Source organism: Neodiprion fabricii, chromosome 3, assembly GCF_021155785.1.
Source record: "Neodiprion fabricii isolate iyNeoFabr1 chromosome 3, iyNeoFabr1.1, whole genome shotgun sequence".
In the NCBI taxonomy this organism is placed as follows: Eukaryota; Metazoa; Arthropoda; class Insecta; order Hymenoptera; family Diprionidae; genus Neodiprion; species Neodiprion fabricii.
In genome coordinates this window covers 603,269-621,501 of record NC_060241.1, presented here as the reverse complement: position 1 = coordinate 621,501, position 18,233 = coordinate 603,269, and the positions used below count along the sequence as shown (strand labels likewise).

At 41.1% G+C, this 18,233-nt stretch overlaps 4 protein-coding genes across 4 annotated transcripts; 2 read left to right on the top strand and 2 right to left on the bottom strand.

Annotated features, from left to right (window-relative positions):
- The first annotated feature begins 529 nt into the window (after nucleotides 1–529).
- LOC124177912 lies at nucleotides 530–10,199 on the top strand. The gene is made up of 8 exons (XM_046560864.1): nucleotides 530–922; nucleotides 8,398–8,652; nucleotides 8,720–8,997; nucleotides 9,100–9,237; nucleotides 9,299–9,524; nucleotides 9,606–9,703; nucleotides 9,774–10,030; nucleotides 10,109–10,199. The coding sequence occupies exons 2-7, from the start codon at nucleotides 8,572–8,574 to the stop codon at nucleotides 9,910–9,912; spliced, it is 960 nt and encodes a 319-aa protein (XP_046416820.1). The 5' UTR covers nucleotides 530–922; nucleotides 8,398–8,571; the 3' UTR covers nucleotides 9,913–10,030; nucleotides 10,109–10,199.
- On the bottom strand, nucleotides 2,482–3,766 carry LOC124177913. Its single transcript, XM_046560865.1, has 2 exons — nucleotides 3,342–3,766; nucleotides 2,482–3,235 (listed from the first exon to the last, which is right to left on the bottom strand). The coding sequence occupies exons 1-2, from the start codon at nucleotides 3,715–3,717 to the stop codon at nucleotides 2,712–2,714; spliced, it is 900 nt and encodes a 299-aa protein (XP_046416821.1). The 5' UTR covers nucleotides 3,718–3,766; the 3' UTR covers nucleotides 2,482–2,711.
- On the bottom strand, nucleotides 5,827–16,159 carry LOC124177910 (tektin-3-like). Its single transcript, XM_046560860.1, has 10 exons — nucleotides 16,136–16,159; nucleotides 7,984–8,007; nucleotides 7,741–7,895; nucleotides 7,392–7,643; nucleotides 7,085–7,317; nucleotides 6,886–6,995; nucleotides 6,656–6,804; nucleotides 6,363–6,585; nucleotides 6,132–6,286; nucleotides 5,827–6,037 (listed from the first exon to the last, which is right to left on the bottom strand). Exons 1-10 carry the CDS (start codon nucleotides 16,157–16,159, stop codon nucleotides 5,827–5,829), a joined length of 1,536 nt encoding a protein of 511 aa, XP_046416816.1.
- LOC124177901 (cilia- and flagella-associated protein 47-like) lies at nucleotides 14,735–18,216 on the top strand. The gene is made up of 11 exons (XM_046560830.1): nucleotides 14,735–15,202; nucleotides 15,306–15,477; nucleotides 15,574–15,800; nucleotides 15,877–16,198; nucleotides 16,359–16,517; nucleotides 16,590–16,803; nucleotides 16,876–17,094; nucleotides 17,168–17,364; nucleotides 17,474–17,696; nucleotides 17,765–17,923; nucleotides 18,014–18,216. Exons 1-11 carry the CDS (start codon nucleotides 14,943–14,945, stop codon nucleotides 18,214–18,216), a joined length of 2,355 nt encoding a protein of 784 aa, XP_046416786.1. The 5' UTR covers nucleotides 14,735–14,942.
- Nucleotides 18,217–18,233: the final 17 nt, after the last annotated feature.

The following is an 18,233-nucleotide window of genomic DNA, read 5'->3' as shown; positions in this document are numbered from 1 at the left end:
AAAATGATAACGGTTTCTTTTCCGTAAAATCACGTTTGCGCGCATTAATTATTATCTTCTGCAAGAATTCCGTTTCTTTAACCAAATGTTCAGCAAAACCAGCTTGTAATAACATCAGCACGTATTTGTCAAAGATTGGTGAGACCGCGTGACCCTTTGCATAAATCATCGAGACTTTGTACGTGAAACGACCTGGTATGTAATGAATATTCTCGATCATTGATAGTGTAACATTTTCCATTGTGTTCAAATAATTTGCGTGCATTTTATCGGTCAATACTGCTCTGCCTTCCGGGATTTTCATATAGCATTTTTCGATCGTTTCGCAAGGGATGTACCGTGCCAAGATCTTCTTTACTGTTTCATCCTTTTTGTCCAAGTATTCTTCCATGTCAGTTAGGAAGCCTGAAATATATATTGAAAATAATACGGAATACTATTGCAATAATCGCACATGACTGGAAAATATTGTCAACAGTTTTTCCGCTACGAAAGTTATTCCCTGTTTTTCGATTTACCGAGTTTCAGGTCTGCATCATCAACGAGTTCCTCTACACTGCTTATCTGGTGTATCAGGGGATGAGTCAAAAGACTGACGAGCGCAGTTCTGTAAGCGGCGGCCAAATGAAGACAGAGGAGTAACCACCAGATCCAGATCGTCCGGGTATTTCGAGGCAAACGGTCAGCCGACTGTTCCCAAAAGCTGCCCCAAACGATCAAAGCCCAGTGTCGGTTTCCGGCTGCCATCAACGTGACCGCAACTACGAGCATGGCTACTCCTGTGCTTCCCCACAGAGCAGGCGAGAATCTACTGATCATGCCTTCCAATCCGTGACTCTTGCCCCGGCGAGGGACAATCCACGTTGATATACCCTGCACCAATCGGCTGGACATTACGGAACCTATCGAGCCTTTGCTAAGGGTAAGTCTACGGGAATGATATTATTACAGTACCTCAAAGTATGGTTGCGAGACGTCCCATCTTCCGAGAATCACGCTCCTAGGCATATGGCTACCAGCGCTGGCCTCGCCATCCATTGAATTTAATCGCGCGGGGCGATAATGGCTTGTTAAATTCAAACCAATTTTATCGTAAACCATTTGAATCAATTTCGTTTCTATCCCCACACGCTGTTTTTTCTCGGATTTCTCTTGCGGGTAAACGTAGGGTTCCCATGGAATAAAGCTAACGTTGATCACGCAGTTACCAAACTTTTCAGGGATCATTCCAGGCTGCAGAGCGGTTTCTTTTTCAAACTTTAAAGTTTCCGTGAACGTTCCAAGCCGTACAAGATTTCTCGATATCGGAGGTCCGCAATAAGTGTATGGATAATAAGGTCGCCAAGTGTAAGCTTCGATCGCGTCTGGAACGGAACGTATTTTTTTCACTTTGTCAATTAGCATGTATTTGGCTGTGAACAATTTGGTGAAATTCCATACCCGAGGTATTGCCACGAATAACCAAGACGATCACCTTGTAGACAAATTTCTCCCACAAATTTTTCATTAACCGCGCAGCGTCCTCTTTACTTTCGGCAACACCGATCCACAATCCTCGAGGGTTCCAAGTACTTCCTATCTCTCCGAATTCGATTAAAGTCCCTAAAACTTCGGACAAGTCTACGCCGAGTATAATGTAACCGTTTGGTTTTTGGAAAATATCCCGCTTGTCGAACTTTCGCCCACCTGCGATCATGACGATCACGTTCGTCGTTTCCAGCGTGGAAATTTCTTTCAGAGAATAGTCGAGATTGTAATTCTCCGTCGAATTTCCGGCGATAATACATAAAATTTTCTCTGTCATGTAAATCTCTGCTATTTCGTGCACGATTGTCGCAAAGTCTGGACCAAAATGGGGTACATATTTCATTACATCTACAGGTGTCAAATTTCCGGCATAATTCGTCGAAAATTTTCCATATTTAGTGACGGTGTTTCCCTCAATGGTTGACACGATATTAGAGAAAGAAATAAGCGTATTAACAACCGTCACTAAAGAGAGTAATCTTAATCTCGGTGAAACCATGATGTATATTCGTCGATTGTGAAACCAACGGTGTTCAAGATCACTGCCGGTACAATCACTTACGGTAAACTGTTCGAACAGTTTTTATTCTCGAAGCTTTCGTTATTTAAGTGGGCGATTCTTATAAGTTTCGCATAAAACATGTCAATGATTTATTCAAAGCATCATAGCCTTTCATATCAGTTAACGGACTGTTTCATTAGAATATCGTGAGTCGACTTGATAGATCTACGATTGAGTTCAATTTGGTTTTTTCGTTAGATATAAGCAAGTTTTCGCAGAATTAAAGTGTTTCAGGTAGAACATTTATTAGTGATATATTGTTGCACAACCACACACACTGTCATGATATGCGTGTGCACAAAATCTGGATGAGTTTCATAATAATCTCGTAAAAAAGAAATTTACAACATGTTTATTACTACTTTATGAATCAATCCTATCGCAGAGAGAGAAAAAGAGAGAGAGAGAGAGAGAGAAATTCACCAATATTAAAAAAGTCAGCCTTAAATTTTAAAAAATGTGGAGAATTGGGTTCTGATTGAATTCTGATTGACAGTACTCTAGTCTTATTATTCGAATTCAAAGGTATCTACGAAGTATGCAATGAAGGGAAATTGAAAAGTGCCACATTGTTTGCCTCGAAGAAAAAGTTTCCAAGTCATTCTCAGGAGATTCTTATCGTTTATTTACCAATCTGATTCGGAATTATTTTCTTTGAAAAATATTGGAACGTCTCGTAGAAGAATGACAATCCGGCCACCGTTAAACCCACGGCAAGCAGATAAAACCCTTCTCTGACATTTGCAAATGATAATGGTTTCTTGTCCGCGAAATTACGTTTGCGTGCATTAGTGATCTTCTGCAAGAATTCCGTTTCTCTGACCAAATGTTCAGCAAAACCAGCTTGTAATAACATCAGCACGTATTTGTCAAAGATTGGTGAGACCGCGTGACCCTTTGCATAAATCATCGCAACTTTGTATGTGTCATGAGTTGTTAGGTGACGAATATTCTCGAGCATTGATACCGTCACATTTTCCATTGTGTTCAAATAATTTGCGTACATTGTGTTGATCCATACTGCTCTGCCTTCCGGGACTTCCATAAAGCATTTTTTGATACTTTTGCAAGGGATGTACCGTGCCAAGATCTTCCTTTGTGTTTCATCATTTTTGTCCAAGTATTTTTCCACCTCAATCCGCATGCCTGCGATACATATTTTGAATAATGCGGGACTAATATTTGTACGTGTCTCAAGAATACGTTCAACAGTTTCTCTGCTATAATAGTTATTCCCTATTTTTCGATTTACCGAGTTTCAGGCCTGCATCATCAACGAGTTCCTCTACACTGTTTATCTGGTGTATCAGGGGATTTGTCAAAAGACTGACGAGTGCAGTTCTGTAAGCGGCTGCCAAATGAAGACACAGAAGTAACCACAAGATCCAGATGACACGGGTATTCCGGGGCAAGCGGTCAGCCGACTGCTCCCAAACGCTGCCCCAGACATTCAGAGCCCAGTGTCGGTTTCCGGCTGCCATCAACGTGACCGCAACTACGAGCATGGCTACTCCTGTGCTTCCCCACAAAGCAGGCGAGAATCTACTGATCATGCCTTCCAATCCGTAACTCTTGCCCCGGCGAGGGAGAATCCACGTTGATGAATCCTGCATCAATCGGCTCGACATTACAGAATTTGACGAGCCTCAGCTAGGATTAAGTCTGCTAGAATGACATTATTACAGTACCTCGAAGTATGGTTGTGAGATGTCCCACCGTCTGAGACGCGAACTCGAAGGTATCTGGCAACCAACGAAGGCCTCGGTGTCCATTGTATCCAATGCCACGGCAAGATAATAGCTCTTTATTTTCAAACCAATTTTATCGTAAACCATTCGAATCAATCTCATTTCGATGCCCGCATTTTTATCTTTCTCGTATTCCTCTTGTGGGTAAACATAGGGTTCCCATGGAATAAAGGTTACGTTTATCGAACAGTTGGTTAACTTTTCAGGGATCATTCCAGGCTGCAGATCGGTTTCTTTTTCAAACTTTAATGCTTTCGTGAAGGATCCGAGCCGTACAAGATTTCTTGATATTGGAGGTCCGCAATAAGTGTATGGATGATAAGGTCGCCAAGTGTAAGCTTCGGTCGCGTCTGGAACGGAATGATTTTTTTTTTCACTTAGTCAATTACCATGTATCTATGTATTTGGCTATGAACAGTTTGGTGAAATTTCATACCCGAGGCATTGCCACGAATAACCAAGACGATCACCTTGTAGACAAAGTTCTCCCACAAACGTTTCATTAACCGCGCAGCGTCCTCTTTACTTTCAGCAATACCGATCCACAATCCTCGAGGGTTCCAAGTACTTCCTACCTCTCCGAATCCGATTAAAGTCTCTAAAACCTCGGGTAAGTCGACGCCCAGCAAAATATAACCGTTTGGTTTTTGAAAGATTGCGTGTTGCATATCGAGATGACGTGCACCAGGGATTATGGTGATCACATTTCTGGTCCCCGACTTCATGAAGTATTTAATGATACCGTCGGAACATTTATTGCCCGTTTCATTTTTGGCAACAATAGACAAAATTTCTCCGCTTTGCGTGTAAAGCTCCACTATTTGGTTTAACATTGTCGCCATGTCCAGGCCACATTGCGATTCACGTTTCCCGATCCATTTTGAAGCTGCTCTCTCATCACTGTCCGTCGCAATTTTTTTTACGCTACCATTTACGTCGATAGCTACGACAACACGAAGGAAACTGAAAATCTCCAACATTATTGTACAGAGACAGACTGATCCTCCTTTTAATTTCATCGCGAAAAGAACTCCGTGTCGTTTCTTAGACTCGGGAATTCAATTTTGCCAAGTAAACTGTACGAACAATAATCCATCCTCCGAATTTTTATATATACCAACAAATCCTCGAAACTTTCATCATTATGCGTGGATCAATTATTCAAGGAACTTAGTGTCAACATCGGCCACGAAACTATTTGTTTTCAGGGATAAGACAGCGCGTGTGAGTATAGTAATGGATGGTAAAAGCCACCAGCCATGGGCAAACTTTGATTCGTACTCGGTCCTTACACCGTGATTACTGATTGTAAAATACTACACAAAAGAATGGTAATTGAAATTTAAGATTCAGCATCCGCAGCAATTCCCATGTAAAAATGTATTTTTCTCTGCCATCCGTTATAAACTCCCGTACAATGAAACACAATTACAAAACACGTGTACAATGTAAAATATCTGTAAAACGAAGGCGTAAACACGCTATTACATCCACTTCGGACTCTTCGGTGTACATGTCGGCATTCTTTAATCTGTGGTCATTTCAAATGCCAATCGCAACAGCAGATCTTTGGGCCTTGAACATGCGGGCGTAATTGACTCGGAGCAAAAGAGGTTTGTTATTTTTTTTTTCATTGCATAAGGTGAAAAAATTATAACAAAACACATGGTGTTCGAGATGATAATTTAAACATCTGAAAAGTGTAATTTGCGTTTGTTGTTCACGTTTCGTTCTTGAGTGCGATCAAAATAGTAAAAATAGAAAGCCCCCTCCCCGAATACGAAAAAGTAAATCAGAAATTTTCCTCGGGTTTTGTTAGCAAATTCCAATAATGAAATGAAAAGTTGAGCTCGAACGCATTAACGTACCACGTATACTAATATTTAATTCACATAACTTGAGTGCCGACTAAAATCGAGGAAACGCAGAAACTTTTAAGTGGTGGCAATAAGTGGGAAAAGAATAATCACCGAATAAGTGCAAAGTGGCCTAGTACTTGACCGTCGCAGATATCGGATAGCTCCGTCGCATTCCCATGCATTTTTCTCTGTCCACGAACAAGGCGTCCACTTTAGCCTTCAGGTCGGACTCCAAATTGGCTCTCGTCCTCAGGAGTTGTTGGTGCTGGGCTTCGCTTTGCTGCATCTTCATGTGCATACCGCCAATCATTCCATTAATCGCCTCCACCTCGCTGATCATACTGGAACGTGTTTATCGGATGATCGTGAATTATGAAAATCAACAACCACTGTAATTGAATAAAGGTAGTGATCATTTATCGATCGTTCACCAACCAGAGCTGGGCGTAATCACGGCAAAGTTCAAGCTCGGGCCGATGTGTTCTTGCCTCGAGGCGAGTGTGGGCCACCTTTAGAGCCGAACTTTTGTCGGCTATCGCTTTACCCATGAGCTCGAGGTTTTTTTCTATTTCAAATATTTCCCTCTGAATCTACAACGTGTAAAGCGAGAAAACGTAAGCATCCTTATTGTGACAATTAATTGATATCTACGAACGTGTTTAATACCTTGTGCAAATGTATTTGCAGCTTGCTCTTTGCCTCCAGCATTTCGGCCGATCTACGCGCCAACGCGTTATTCGTGTTGCTCCACGCATCCCACATTTCCTGCGCCACCGCGTTTATGGTGATTTCAATTTCACTTCGGAGTTTACAGGACCTGGACCGTTCAGCCTGTGATCTTTTCACCGTACTGTTCGAAGCCTCGGCCCAAGACTCAGCCTCGGTGATACTGCAAAATCGTAATTGCGGTTGTGCGCTGCTTTTTCCAATGAAGGTGCGTGGCATTTTCGAGTCCTTACCATGGGTCATATTTTTCAATCCCACCGTAATACTGCAGGCCTCGGCTGAAGTTATTCAGCTGATGACACATGGTGTCTATTCCAAGAGCCCCTTCCTTGTTCTTTATGTCCACTTCTAGCTGATTCTGCGACGCTCGGCCGTTTCTTAACTGCGTGAAGAAAAAATCGGATCGGAGATTCAAGTTTTTGAATTCTCTTATCCTTGTTTCAAATTCTTGTCAAGGCCATACCTGGTCAATGCATTTGTCCGTGAATTGTTCGAGCGTTTTTTGACCATTTCTCACCGTCTCGATCTCCTTCAATAACGCTTGTTCAGTTTCATCGTGAACCAACTCTGTCCCTGCGAACGTAGAATAGGACGTGTTGATCGCGAGGATACGCCATATATTTCTTTTTTTTAGAACGGAATTACCCATACTTAGTGCTCACCTTTTCTCGACTCTCTGTGATAGAGGCACTCTTGGGCGATGTGTAGCTGACCGTCCAAGTCTTGAATAGCCTTCTGCAATACCCTGCGACACTCTTGCATCCTATCGTTTTCCATAATCAATCGCTGAATCTCCAAAGCAAGTTCGTTCCTCCAGAATGTTACGTCAGTTATCCTTTCCCCAATCTTCCGACCCGTGTCTCTTTGTCCACCTTGGACCTTCTCATCAGCCAGCCTGACGCAAAATCGCATAATCCCATGAACGGATTACCTTTCATATTTCCATGACCGTACTTGATCTATACTTACCTCATGAGCTGGACAGTGTCGGCTCGAAGTTTTTCGGAAAAATTCTTATTGGAATCAGCCTCGTTGTAAAACCTGATTTGATTTTGAACCCATTCGTAAGGTGTGTATCTAGTGTAAAGCGCCGCACGTGCAGCATGCGCAGGGTTCCTTTCAAACCCTGTGACCAAGTTTGGAAAGCGAAGAGGTTCGGTTGCCATTCCATTCGGGGTGTAACACGGGTCGACCATTTGACTCGTCAGTGGTTGACTAGGTCTGATCGCAACAACTTGGAATTATTCAGTGCGCAATTTGGATCACCTACGGAAATTATGTTGATGCCTATGCTGCGGGCCTCAGAGATTTTACTAACAAAGGCATCACTTCGATATTTTCGTAGCCTAAAGTTGGTCGCCACGGATGTGGCCTTGGGGTTCTGTAATATTCTCCGGTTCGAACAGGAATCGGAGGCCCAGATATTTGCTCCATACAGGGCAGTGCTCTGACTGAACTCCATGGTTGGAGTTGCTGTTCGGAAGAAGGTGAAAAATACGTTGGTTGCTATTCTCCGGTTATAAACTAATTTCAATTCGAATAGAAGCATAGTTTTATGTACCGTGTACATCACCGTTTCCTGTTCCTTTTTTGGTTCTTCCTTAACAGTTGCCATTGCGTTGAGTTTTATTTTACTTCTAAAAGAATAACTTGTAATTTGTCACTCCTTTTCCGTTCCAGCCTGATCGTCTTGTATACTTCACGTATTTAACATTGGCATGTGTCGGAGATTACGATGATGGCAGAAAAAATTCCAACTTTCATTTATTCTCTGACAGTCTTTTCGCTCAATTTCATAGATTCATTTCACTTTTCTGTGAACTTCATTACCAGAAGTGTCAACCGGTCCTTTTCAGTTATTTCAGCACAATCTCCCATCCGACATGCAGACAAACGATGAAGGCGACGATATTAACGTCAGTCTCGAATGCAAATGTATGACAAACAGACGTGATGATTTCCTTTTCTTCCATAGATCACAGTTGCCGAAAAAGTTTCGAGCACCGTGAAAAGCTCGAGGAGCAGAGCATTGACTAGGAGCGTTATCGGAAGTGCGGATAGGTCTACAGATGTACATTCCAACTCAATAGAACACGACTTCGTGCGGATATCGCCGAGTTATATAGAATTCAAAGATGCCTGCGAGGGGATGACCTTTCGCCAACTGATAGTCATACAAAACACAGGCAAACATTCCGCCCATGTTCGCATCTGTTCGCCGAATTCAATAGTAAGTGAGATTACACAGAAGAGCGCAAGTTTGGTTAAACTGCAATTACCTTTTCCCACTTGCATAGGCATTCCAAATCAAGACGCTCCAAGGCGGTGTCTTTCTGAGCCCTGGATTAAGAATATTGCGGTGGGTTCATTATTCATACAAAAGGAACTCAGTCTTGCATGCCATGATTCCCATTTACATCAATTGGACTTACATCGATTACCACGTTATCTGCACCTTGGCGAAAGAAAACTTGTCCATCGAGCCAATTTCCTTGGACTTTGGTATCGTGGACATCGGCTCCACATCGGGCATCAAGATATTGACTCTAAAAAATGAGGGTGGAAAAAGTACGAGGTATTATAAGTTGACGGTGTGTTCGAGGAAAACGTTTCATCGTCTCGTGCTAAACTCTCCGTCGGTTGTAGTTCACGAAAATCAATTTGTCTGTCTTGACAGGTTTGCAGTTGATTTGGGACCCAATGAAATGGAGCTCTCGGTTAGACCGTTGAAAGGTGTAGTGCGAACACGGTCAAAAATGGCTCTTCGCGTCGAGCTAATCGGTGTAGAGGAAGGATCTTTTTGCGGAGAGTTCTGGTGAGTATATATTATGAAATTGAAGCTATTACGGCTTTGAGTCAACTGTTTTCCTCTGCAGGATCAAGTCGACACCAAATATACAGGTGCCGGTACGGGTGAATATAATTATTCCACGTTTGGTAGTTTACCATCCAAACACAACCGGCGACTTTACTCTGATAGACTTTTCACCAACATTTACCAATACCGTGCGACACGATACGCTGATCTTGAGGAACCATTCGGCCCAAGTATCGAATTTCGTTGTCCTTGGAGAAATAGAAAATGATTTGATACCTATTAACGTGGGTATACACCTGAATAACTTTTCCTGCTCAATCGTATCATAGTTAGTAGAATGTAACTACTATAAATCCATTTTGCAGAATATCAATTTGAAGAAACATCCAGAGTTCGAAGTTTTCAAGATACATCCACTTGAGGGTAGAATGGATCCATTTGAAGGGCGGATTTTCAACATCACGTAAGGGTACCTCCAATCTTTATTCAGTTACATACGATTGATGAATTTTATTCCCTGACCATCCGTATAGATTCTCGCCGACAAACAAGGTTCTGAAAAATGTAGACGAATTTCGAAAAGACGAGAGCAGAGACTTCATGATCTTTGTACGAATATTCAGAATTCACTGTACCGAAGTAAAAGACATTATAAGTATGCCTATTCTATAGTTATATCGTGTAAAATTTGAAGAAAAAAACTTACAAAGTGTTTCCCGTGAATTTCATACAGGAGAAGAAATTAGCTTGGACGACCGAGTGGAGGAACCTCTTGAGAAGGTGCAGTTACGTAAGCGACCTGATATTACGATTAACCGAATACGGCATAAAACCTGCTTCATGCGGGATAAATTTATTTTCTGTCTAGTGGAACCGAGGTCCGCGGAATCTTTGGCAGTATCGGATAACGAACCTCTAGAGCCATCCGGATACGAAACCGTCCGCCTGTGTCTCTATGGAGCAGCGGAAGAAGCTCGCTTGGATTTTGTACCCAACGAATTGCACTTTGGAGATGTAACATCAGGAGCAGTTGTACATCGAGAGCTTACGATAATAAATCCATCTAGATGGAAACCTGTAGTGTATAAGTTTGCGACAAACTCTGCTGTTCGCTGTCAACCTCGGACAGAGCGCATAGGGCCGCAAAAAAGCTTGCAAGTTTTGATCACTTTTACTGGAAATTATGGTGGTATTCTTATTTCTATTCTGACGATATCTTTCTAACTAAGAACAACGCATCATCGTTTCGCCTAATTTTTCGATTTCACATTGCAGCCAAAGTTCCGTTCAGGCTCATCTTTGAAATAGCTGTAGAATCCTGCGATCTGACCAAGTTAAAGTATTCCTATATCGCTGGAAAATCCTGCTCGATACTAGCTTGGTATAATTCAATTATTCCGCCAACGAAAGATGTAAAGAAAAAACTTTGTCAAGGTTCGTCCGAACATGATGTTGTCAGTTATACCGGGGACATTTCTCTGTGTTTATTGTAAAACTCTACAATGATCTGATTTTTTCATGAACAAGTCTATTTTATGCACAGAGCATACTCCAAAAAATCATGCAATTTCGTTCAATTTCCATGCAGGTCCCACGTCATGTGAAATTATTGGCGACGGAGCATTTTTGAATCAAGGTCCGTTTGAATACAAAGTGGAATATCACCGCCAACTTGAATTGTATATGAAGAATGATCTTCCTCCTGAGTTGGACAATAAGTACGCGTTAACTCCAGCAGAGGCTGCATTGAAGTCCTATCACCGGCGTTATTGGACTAATTATATACAGTCGAAGAGAATTGGAAAAGAGAAAACAGATTCGAAACGTTCGACGGCAGGCTCGAATGGCCTAAAAGATTGTAAAAATTTGCTTACGGCTAAATTACCGAAAATAAGTGAGCAGTCTGTAGCTCTGAAAATGTTGAACCAGGCAAAGCTGCACAAGGTTAATAAGGCTAGAGACGAAATGCTTGTCCCACTCTCGCCGTTGCAGATTTACAATGTTAAGATTGCTCCGACTGTCCTCGGTTATGGATTGGTTAGTCTGGATTTTACTTTTAACACTTGAAGTAACGGATTCCGGATTCATCCAATCAATGCAACCTTGATAACGCAGGTAGCTCCTAAAAGTACAAACTATCGAACTTTACGCATAGAGAACTTGAACGACTTTCCAGTAATGCTACGCCTAGTCAGCCTGGTATCAAAGTCGATTAGTTTTCCAAACGGTTCATTGATAATTCTTCATGCTGGTGGGCAGGTTACTAAGATAGTTGAATACCGAGCGCAAAGAATCGGGAAGTTCAACACGTATATTAATTACATCATCAACGATAATCATTCGTTCGCAATGACTGTTACCGCCAATGTTATCGTCAAGTTTTTGAGCCTTAATTTACGCGATATAACTTTCGGCCACCAATATTTGCGACAAGAGGCCTACCAACCGATCGTTTCATATGTTGAAATAAGAAACAAGTTGGATGCAACGACAAGTTTCAGGTAGACTTGCCGTTCAAATTTTCTAACTCAACCAAGATCTGAAATACCATGCTGGTTAAATTCTGGAATGTATTGCTTACAGCTGGGACATACATTCGAACACTGGATTTACGATATATCCATTGACTGGAGAAGTTCGAGGTAATCACACATTGTTTGCCGAAGTGTCTTACGAGTTGATCTCTTCGAAATCCAATAATACGGAAGCTGTGTTGACCAGCGAGTCTGGTACCTGGATCAATCTCAAATTGAATGCCATACTGAAGAAACCAGATGTTGCATTCATAAATGATACCCTCAACTTGGACCCAATACCGTTAAATGTAACCACTACCGCCGTTGCAGTTCTCCATAATGCTGAGTTCAGCCAGGTCGTATTTCAAATCAACCCGTCGGCATTAATTTATGGCTGCGAAGTTTACCCACAACACGGGGTTATTTCGCCACGCGGCATTGTTGTCCTGGAAGTTAGTGAATAGATATAATTATCAATAAAAAAAAGTACTCGCGTATATTATAGACATTAGAGATTCGAATTAATCCGTTGATCTCACCGTTTCTTCGTGAAGATCAGATTGAGATTCGACGCATGCTTTAAATTCTCAATTACGATTGACGTTCTCGTACAAACGTACATAAAACTGGAGCTAAAATTACTCGGTGAAGTCTCATATCCGATGCTGAAACTTTCCCCAGAGAAAATTTACATGAATCGAATTAGTGCAGACGCGTTTGCTAGTCACTTACTCACCGCTCGTAACTACGGAAAAACTCTCGCCAAAGTACAGTTCCTCTTGGACGAATACCCTGAATATTCTGTTTCGCTTTCTCCGTGTAGAAGAGATCCTTGTATAGGTATTAAACAAGAAGCACACCCACCTACTACGGTGGTCCTTAAAAAGGTCATTTTTGAATTTCTCACCCCCTCCCCCAAATCAGTTCAAAATAATTGAAACGTAATTCCCTCATTTTTTCAGTTTCTTTTATCTCAATTCCAACGCGTGCCCCAAAGGGAGTGAATTTTCTCATTCAACTCTTTCAAGGGCACATTAAATCTAGCGAATGGATTTCGATAAGATTTGGTATGCGGGGAGGTTCTTGAGTCGTTACGTTGAGTCGAATCTGAACGTAAAATTTGAAAATTCAAAATGGTATATCCAATATAGTAACTTCAACTGATTTCTGGGATTTTGGTCTGCCATGTTCGATCCGCTATTTTGAATTTTCTAGTTTCGAGTTTGCATTCGTAATCACCGACTCAACAACCCCCCCCCGTACCAAATTTTGTAAAAATCTGTTCGGTAGATTCAATGTGCTTCTGAAGGGATTAAATGGGAAAATCCACCCTTTTGCGGACACGTGTTAGAGTTGAGATGAAAATTTGAAAAAATTTTGGGGGTGAACTGGTCGAAATTAAAAAAAGACATTTTTACGAATCACACTAATACCTACATACTCAAAATATAGAAAAGATGAGAAAGAATGTGATATTCTTTAGATGGCGAAGGATTGACTTTATTACCTGGTGATTCTGTGTCATTTTACCTGCACTTTGCACCGATTGATCTGGCCAGATATGCTTTTTACCTACCGATTGTAGTGAACGAAGTATTAGGCCCCGTTTTGATTGAGAACCCCAAGTCTATCGCACCCTCTGAGTTCCTGAAGACACGTGAGATGTATTATGTTCATTACCCTGGAATACAGATTACTGAACTACCACAACTCATCCCAACAATTTTCATTGACTGTACTGTTTCGGAACATGTTTTATCATTCAGTCAACATGTATTCCATTTCGATACCACCACAAATAAGGTAGCATTGCCAATTATCATTAATTGTCGCAATATTCTGGGGATCGAGCCGATTGAAGTTTTTGTTACAGGTAATGGAACAATTACGAGTTTTCAACCAGACTCATGACGATGTTTCCTTCCTTATTCGCATCGACGAATTCTCTCAGCCTAACTCTCCCTTTTCCATCGCATGGCTGTCTGGTATCGAACCAACAATCACGCCTCTGTCAATTGTCTCTACTTTGCCTCCCAATAAGGAGATTATATTCCGAATTGAGTTCAAAGCTGTGATACAGGGAAATTTCGAAATTGAAGCTCCTATATTCATCAGGGGCGAGCTAGAAGGCAATATGTTCAATAGCCTCCTCATCGACGGAAGCAACATTGCGAACTGCATGTTTCCTGACAAACCCGATTTGTACTTTGCCCCCTTGCCGCTGTGTACTCAAGCCGAGCAAAAGTTGACATTAAAAGTCAGAAAGTGTCAAAACTGCTTTGAGATTGTACCCGCTGTGATGAAACCCCTAAATGTAGTTGGAACTTATGCTGTCGACTGTATTCAGGTCAAGTTTATCGGTGGAAAGATTGTGGACGGTAAAAACAGGTACATCATTACTGTCCCCTTGTCCGCCATAGTTCAATCTTACCCAATATGAAATATGATTGTCTCATTATATCATTAGCAATGAAGATCTGAGCGTTTCTGTACAGTTCCGTAGTGAGTTTCCAGTGGCTTTTACCACAAGAATAGAATTTCTTATAGAGGAAAGAGTTGTTTGTTCGGTTAATGTCTGCGCCACCGCTGATAACTGCATTCTAACAACTTATGGCTTTTTGCGAGGCACGCTTAAGCACGATGGATTAACCAGTCTCCAAGAAAGAACTTCGGTCCCTTCTATAACGTCGCGTAGCGATGGAAGCTCGTCGTTAACGAAACAAGAGTCAACGTTGCCTCGAAAATACGTGCGTGTATCTTGTAAATTGAAAACGAAAAGTCCAAAAGCGGTTCAACTTTTTTGGTAATCGAACTAGTACTGCGACTGACGTATACTGCTTACATAATTTCAGATGGAAACACCGTCGACAAAACTTAATCCCAATCTTCACTCCAGCATGAATGCTGTGAGTGAAAAATCGTGGCGAGTTTATGGACCAAAATTAAATGCTGTCCGAGGCGAGGATGAGAAACCTGCATTGATGAATGACGACAGCAGCGATCTGGCTTCACTCAGCTCAAAACTCTTAGGACCCCTGCTTCCACTTTCGGATCGGCATGTCAAATTGTCCAAAGATCTGTACCCTTACTTTCCGATGCCGAAGAAAGCAAAGTCAGCCCAATTATGGATTTTGTCAAAAATTGGAATTACCTTTGCCAAGTTTTTAAGATTATTACTACGGTTTCATGCATTCCATATGTTGTAGTGATAACGACAGTCACATGCAGCGAACCCTCACTGCAACGGAACAATGGATGTATTCTGGTCCGTTTAAATTCAATTTTTATGCAAGCATCGTCGATGGTACTACTGCGGTATTGTCCGGTGTATGTACAACGACATCTAGATTTAAGGATAAACGATCAACCCATGCGGTCAATCAGTCATTCATAGATTTGTTAATATCACTCGCCGGACCATGCGTTCTGAAATACATTGGGGACGTGTAAGATATGATCTATAATGCATTCATACTATTTATAATGCTTAGTTTTGAGGGAGACAAACCGCACTTTCACTTTGATAATACATTCTTATTTTCTTGTTAGTTCTAATATACCTGAAGACCCCGTGAAAAGAGTTAACTACGTTCTTAAGCTGTACACGAACGTTTTAGACTTCTTGGCTGTTCAAGGTGCGCTTTTAGCCCATGTAAATCCCCAGTTCCTACTCAGTTTCAATGATTATTTACTATACGATACCTGGAGTGAACGAAATTCGGTAAGCTTCAATATTCAAGTGACTCATAACACGCTGTCTTGTATTTTGCCCAATTGTTATGGGTTCTTTGAAAATTTCAATTTTAACATCACTCAGGCTGCAGCTGAACCACCGTCAGAAATGGCAAATACATTACAACGTGAAAAAATTCCGAAAGAATTATTCCAATCTCGTAGCATGCAATGCTGGCTTGACGTAGCCTTGCAAACTTTCAAGATCCTGGTCTTAAAGCGAATAAGTGTGAGGGATTCTGAGAGCAAAACCGTCAGTCCTCAGAATCGAAGTAATTCAGGCACCGTAACCTTAGAATCGAACACTGTGAGGTACATGATGCACTTGATGTCATTTTAATCGAATATCAAAGATGCCGAAGGCCTGTCATATCTTAACGTGTTCCAGCGTACTCGAATACCCCACAAACAAAACGAGTTTTACAGGGGAGTCGAAGGACACCTCTCGATACACAGTCGAAGAAATCATTCTATTGAACTGGCTGCAGCATCATTTCAATCAGCAAAGATCCGAGGAATGGATGAAAGATGACAAAGCCAACATGAACCCTCGTCAAAGAATGGATGTTCTCCAACCGCGAACAATATCAAACTTTGAGAGCGATCTTTCCGATAGCCTGGTGCTCATTGCTGTTACCGCAGCTCACTGTCCATACCTTATTCGAGACCATTTTAAAAATATCTACATCGCTCCACAAAATATGGAAGAAGTATGTAATTCTTTTTCACTTTGCAAAAGTGTACATAGACAGAAGAGGTTTTTCTTGCAAGGCATTACTTTTTGGTTTCACGCGCATCATAGAAGAGATGACTTTTAAAAAATTTGCTCCTCACAGCTGACATTAAAATTCTGTCACCTTCCCAATACAGATATTTCATAATGGCATCTGTCTCACTGCTGCTTGGCGAAGAGTTCGTATCGGATTTATGATTACCGCTGCTCAAATTGTCAACCCAAACTGTGTACAAATGGTGATGCTCGTCACCCATCTTTATTCCATTCTTCCAACTCTTCGGCCCAGTAAGCAGGTACTGAACAAAGAATTTCTGTATCACACCGATATGGAATAATTTGTATACTTTAGTCTATACGTTTTACAGCTACAGTTTTGCTGTCCGTTAACGGAAACCATCACTCGTCAGATAACAATTCAGAATGCATCGGATTTTCCTGTTAGTTACATCGTTGAGTTCATTGGCAACGAGATGAATTTCTTTACCGCCTTAGTCCAAAAATCAATAATCAGCATTAACAACCAGGCCTCTGGAAAATTGAGAATTCGATATCATGCTAGGAAAATTATTGAAACCAGGGGTACATTGTTCTTGCTCATAGCAAAACTGCAAATTTTTATATTTTGATAACGGTGGAATTCTATTTCCCTAGCTTTTCTTATTCTGTGCGGTTCTTCCGTCGCGCCGCACTTTGCACAGAATCATGTTTTCGAATTAGAGGGATGCACGAGCTATCTGGGCATCACAAATAACTACGATATCGAAGGAATACTTTACAAAGTCTGCGAGGAGACTTTAAACATTTCCGTCCCTTTTAAAGAGGCAGCTGAATACAATATTTCATTTGCCGAGGAACAGCCTACAGTCCCCGGTTAAATACTGCGTTATATTAATTTTCCAATCGCCTGCTAATAAGTCATTTTAACAACGAACAATATATTTAGCATCTCTGAAATTGAGTGGGTGGGCGGATTTGAGGAACAGAAAAGTACCTCGTCGCTTATTTCTCAATCAGAAAACTATTATTGCCAAGGAGAATGCATACCAAGCTCATTTGTCAATGACTGTCGCGTGTATCGCCCCGACTAAACGATCTTTCTGGATTGTTTTCGAATCTGGAATCGGTGACTTTATTATTCAAGTTGGTTCTCGTAAATTATATCGATTAATGATTTGAATATCAGTTTTTAAAAATCGCTACGATAGAAAAACAATGTTTGAATACTGGATAATATTTAATTTTGCCACAGATAAATTCAACTTCGAAGAAATCAACAACAGATTACGTTGCTGTTGAATGGGAACGTGAAATATGTGTGTGCAACAATTTACCTCAGGAATCATCCAGCAGCTGCCCATTGAATATCGAAGTAGCAATACCCGTTAGAAATGTTCAGCTATGGAAATGCATAATCGAAATGTTCCAGAAAACTTTAGATTCAAAAGAATGTTTATTCTGGTCTCATCATTTAGGTAATTTGCCGTAAAGAAAAGACAATCGTTCAAGCTATTTCATTTGAAATTATTTCCTGAAAAATCAGATACCGATATCGGTTTACGACTAATTCACTGGCTTATGGGCGATTACAATGATTCAGCAGCAAAAGAGTTCATGCACATATTCAATACATCTGTGGTTTACGATGTTACGACCACGGATGATGGAAACCTCATTGTCCCCAAAAAACTTGCTGTACAAGGTTTCTGGTCGATTTCATTTTATTTACACATTCCCAGTTTCTCGTTGAAAATATGTCCTTTAAATCTCGACTATTCGTGTATTTTTGCAGATGTACGAACTCGTGGAACAGAAATTAATATGTCAGTTCATATTTCGGAAACTACGCCTCAGTTCTACGAGACATCGATAAGACTGTCTTCTCCCGATGGCATGGAGCACCGTTCTTATAAGATTGACTTTCTTTGCAAAACGCCATTACCAGCTTCAATTGATCTCAAAACAAGCAATTATCGCAATAGAAGGGAGAAATAATTATTTTTTCAAAATGC

What these genes read in the sequence shown, in the direction of transcription:
- LOC124177913 (XM_046560865.1), bottom strand. Translation starts at nt 3,717, where the DNA reads ATGTCGAGCCGATTGATGCAGGATTCATCAACGTGGATTCTCCCTCGC. An exon ending in TGATGCAGGCCTGAAACTCG is followed by an intron (nt 3,236 to 3,341) that starts GTAAATCGAAAA and finishes TATGTATCGCAG; the next exon opens with GCATGCGGATTGAGGTGGAA.
- LOC124177912 (XM_046560864.1), top strand. Translation starts at nt 8,572, where the DNA reads ATGACCTTTCGCCAACTGATAGTCATACAAAACACAGGCAAACATTCC. An exon ending in GAGGGTGGAAAAAGTACGAG is followed by an intron (nt 8,998 to 9,099) that starts GTATTATAAGTT and finishes CTGTCTTGACAG; the next exon opens with GTTTGCAGTTGATTTGGGAC. An exon ending in TCTTTTTGCGGAGAGTTCTG is followed by an intron (nt 9,238 to 9,298) that starts GTGAGTATATAT and finishes TTTCCTCTGCAG; the next exon opens with GATCAAGTCGACACCAAATA.
- LOC124177901 (XM_046560830.1), top strand. Translation starts at nt 14,943, where the DNA reads ATGCATTCCATATGTTGTAGTGATAACGACAGTCACATGCAGCGAACC. An exon ending in CCTGGAGTGAACGAAATTCG is followed by an intron (nt 15,478 to 15,573) that starts GTAAGCTTCAAT and finishes AACATCACTCAG; the next exon opens with GCTGCAGCTGAACCACCGTC. An exon ending in CTCCACAAAATATGGAAGAA is followed by an intron (nt 16,199 to 16,358) that starts GTATGTAATTCT and finishes TTCCCAATACAG; the next exon opens with ATATTTCATAATGGCATCTG.
- LOC124177910 (XM_046560860.1), bottom strand. Translation starts at nt 16,159, where the DNA reads ATGGTCTCGAATAAGGTATGGACA. An exon ending in AGGAAACGGTGATGTACACG is followed by an intron (nt 7,896 to 7,983) that starts GTACATAAAACT and finishes TCTTCCGAACAG; the next exon opens with CAACTCCAACCATGGAGTTC. An exon ending in GACACTGTCCAGCTCATGAG is followed by an intron (nt 7,318 to 7,391) that starts GTAAGTATAGAT and finishes ATTTTGCGTCAG; the next exon opens with GCTGGCTGATGAGAAGGTCC.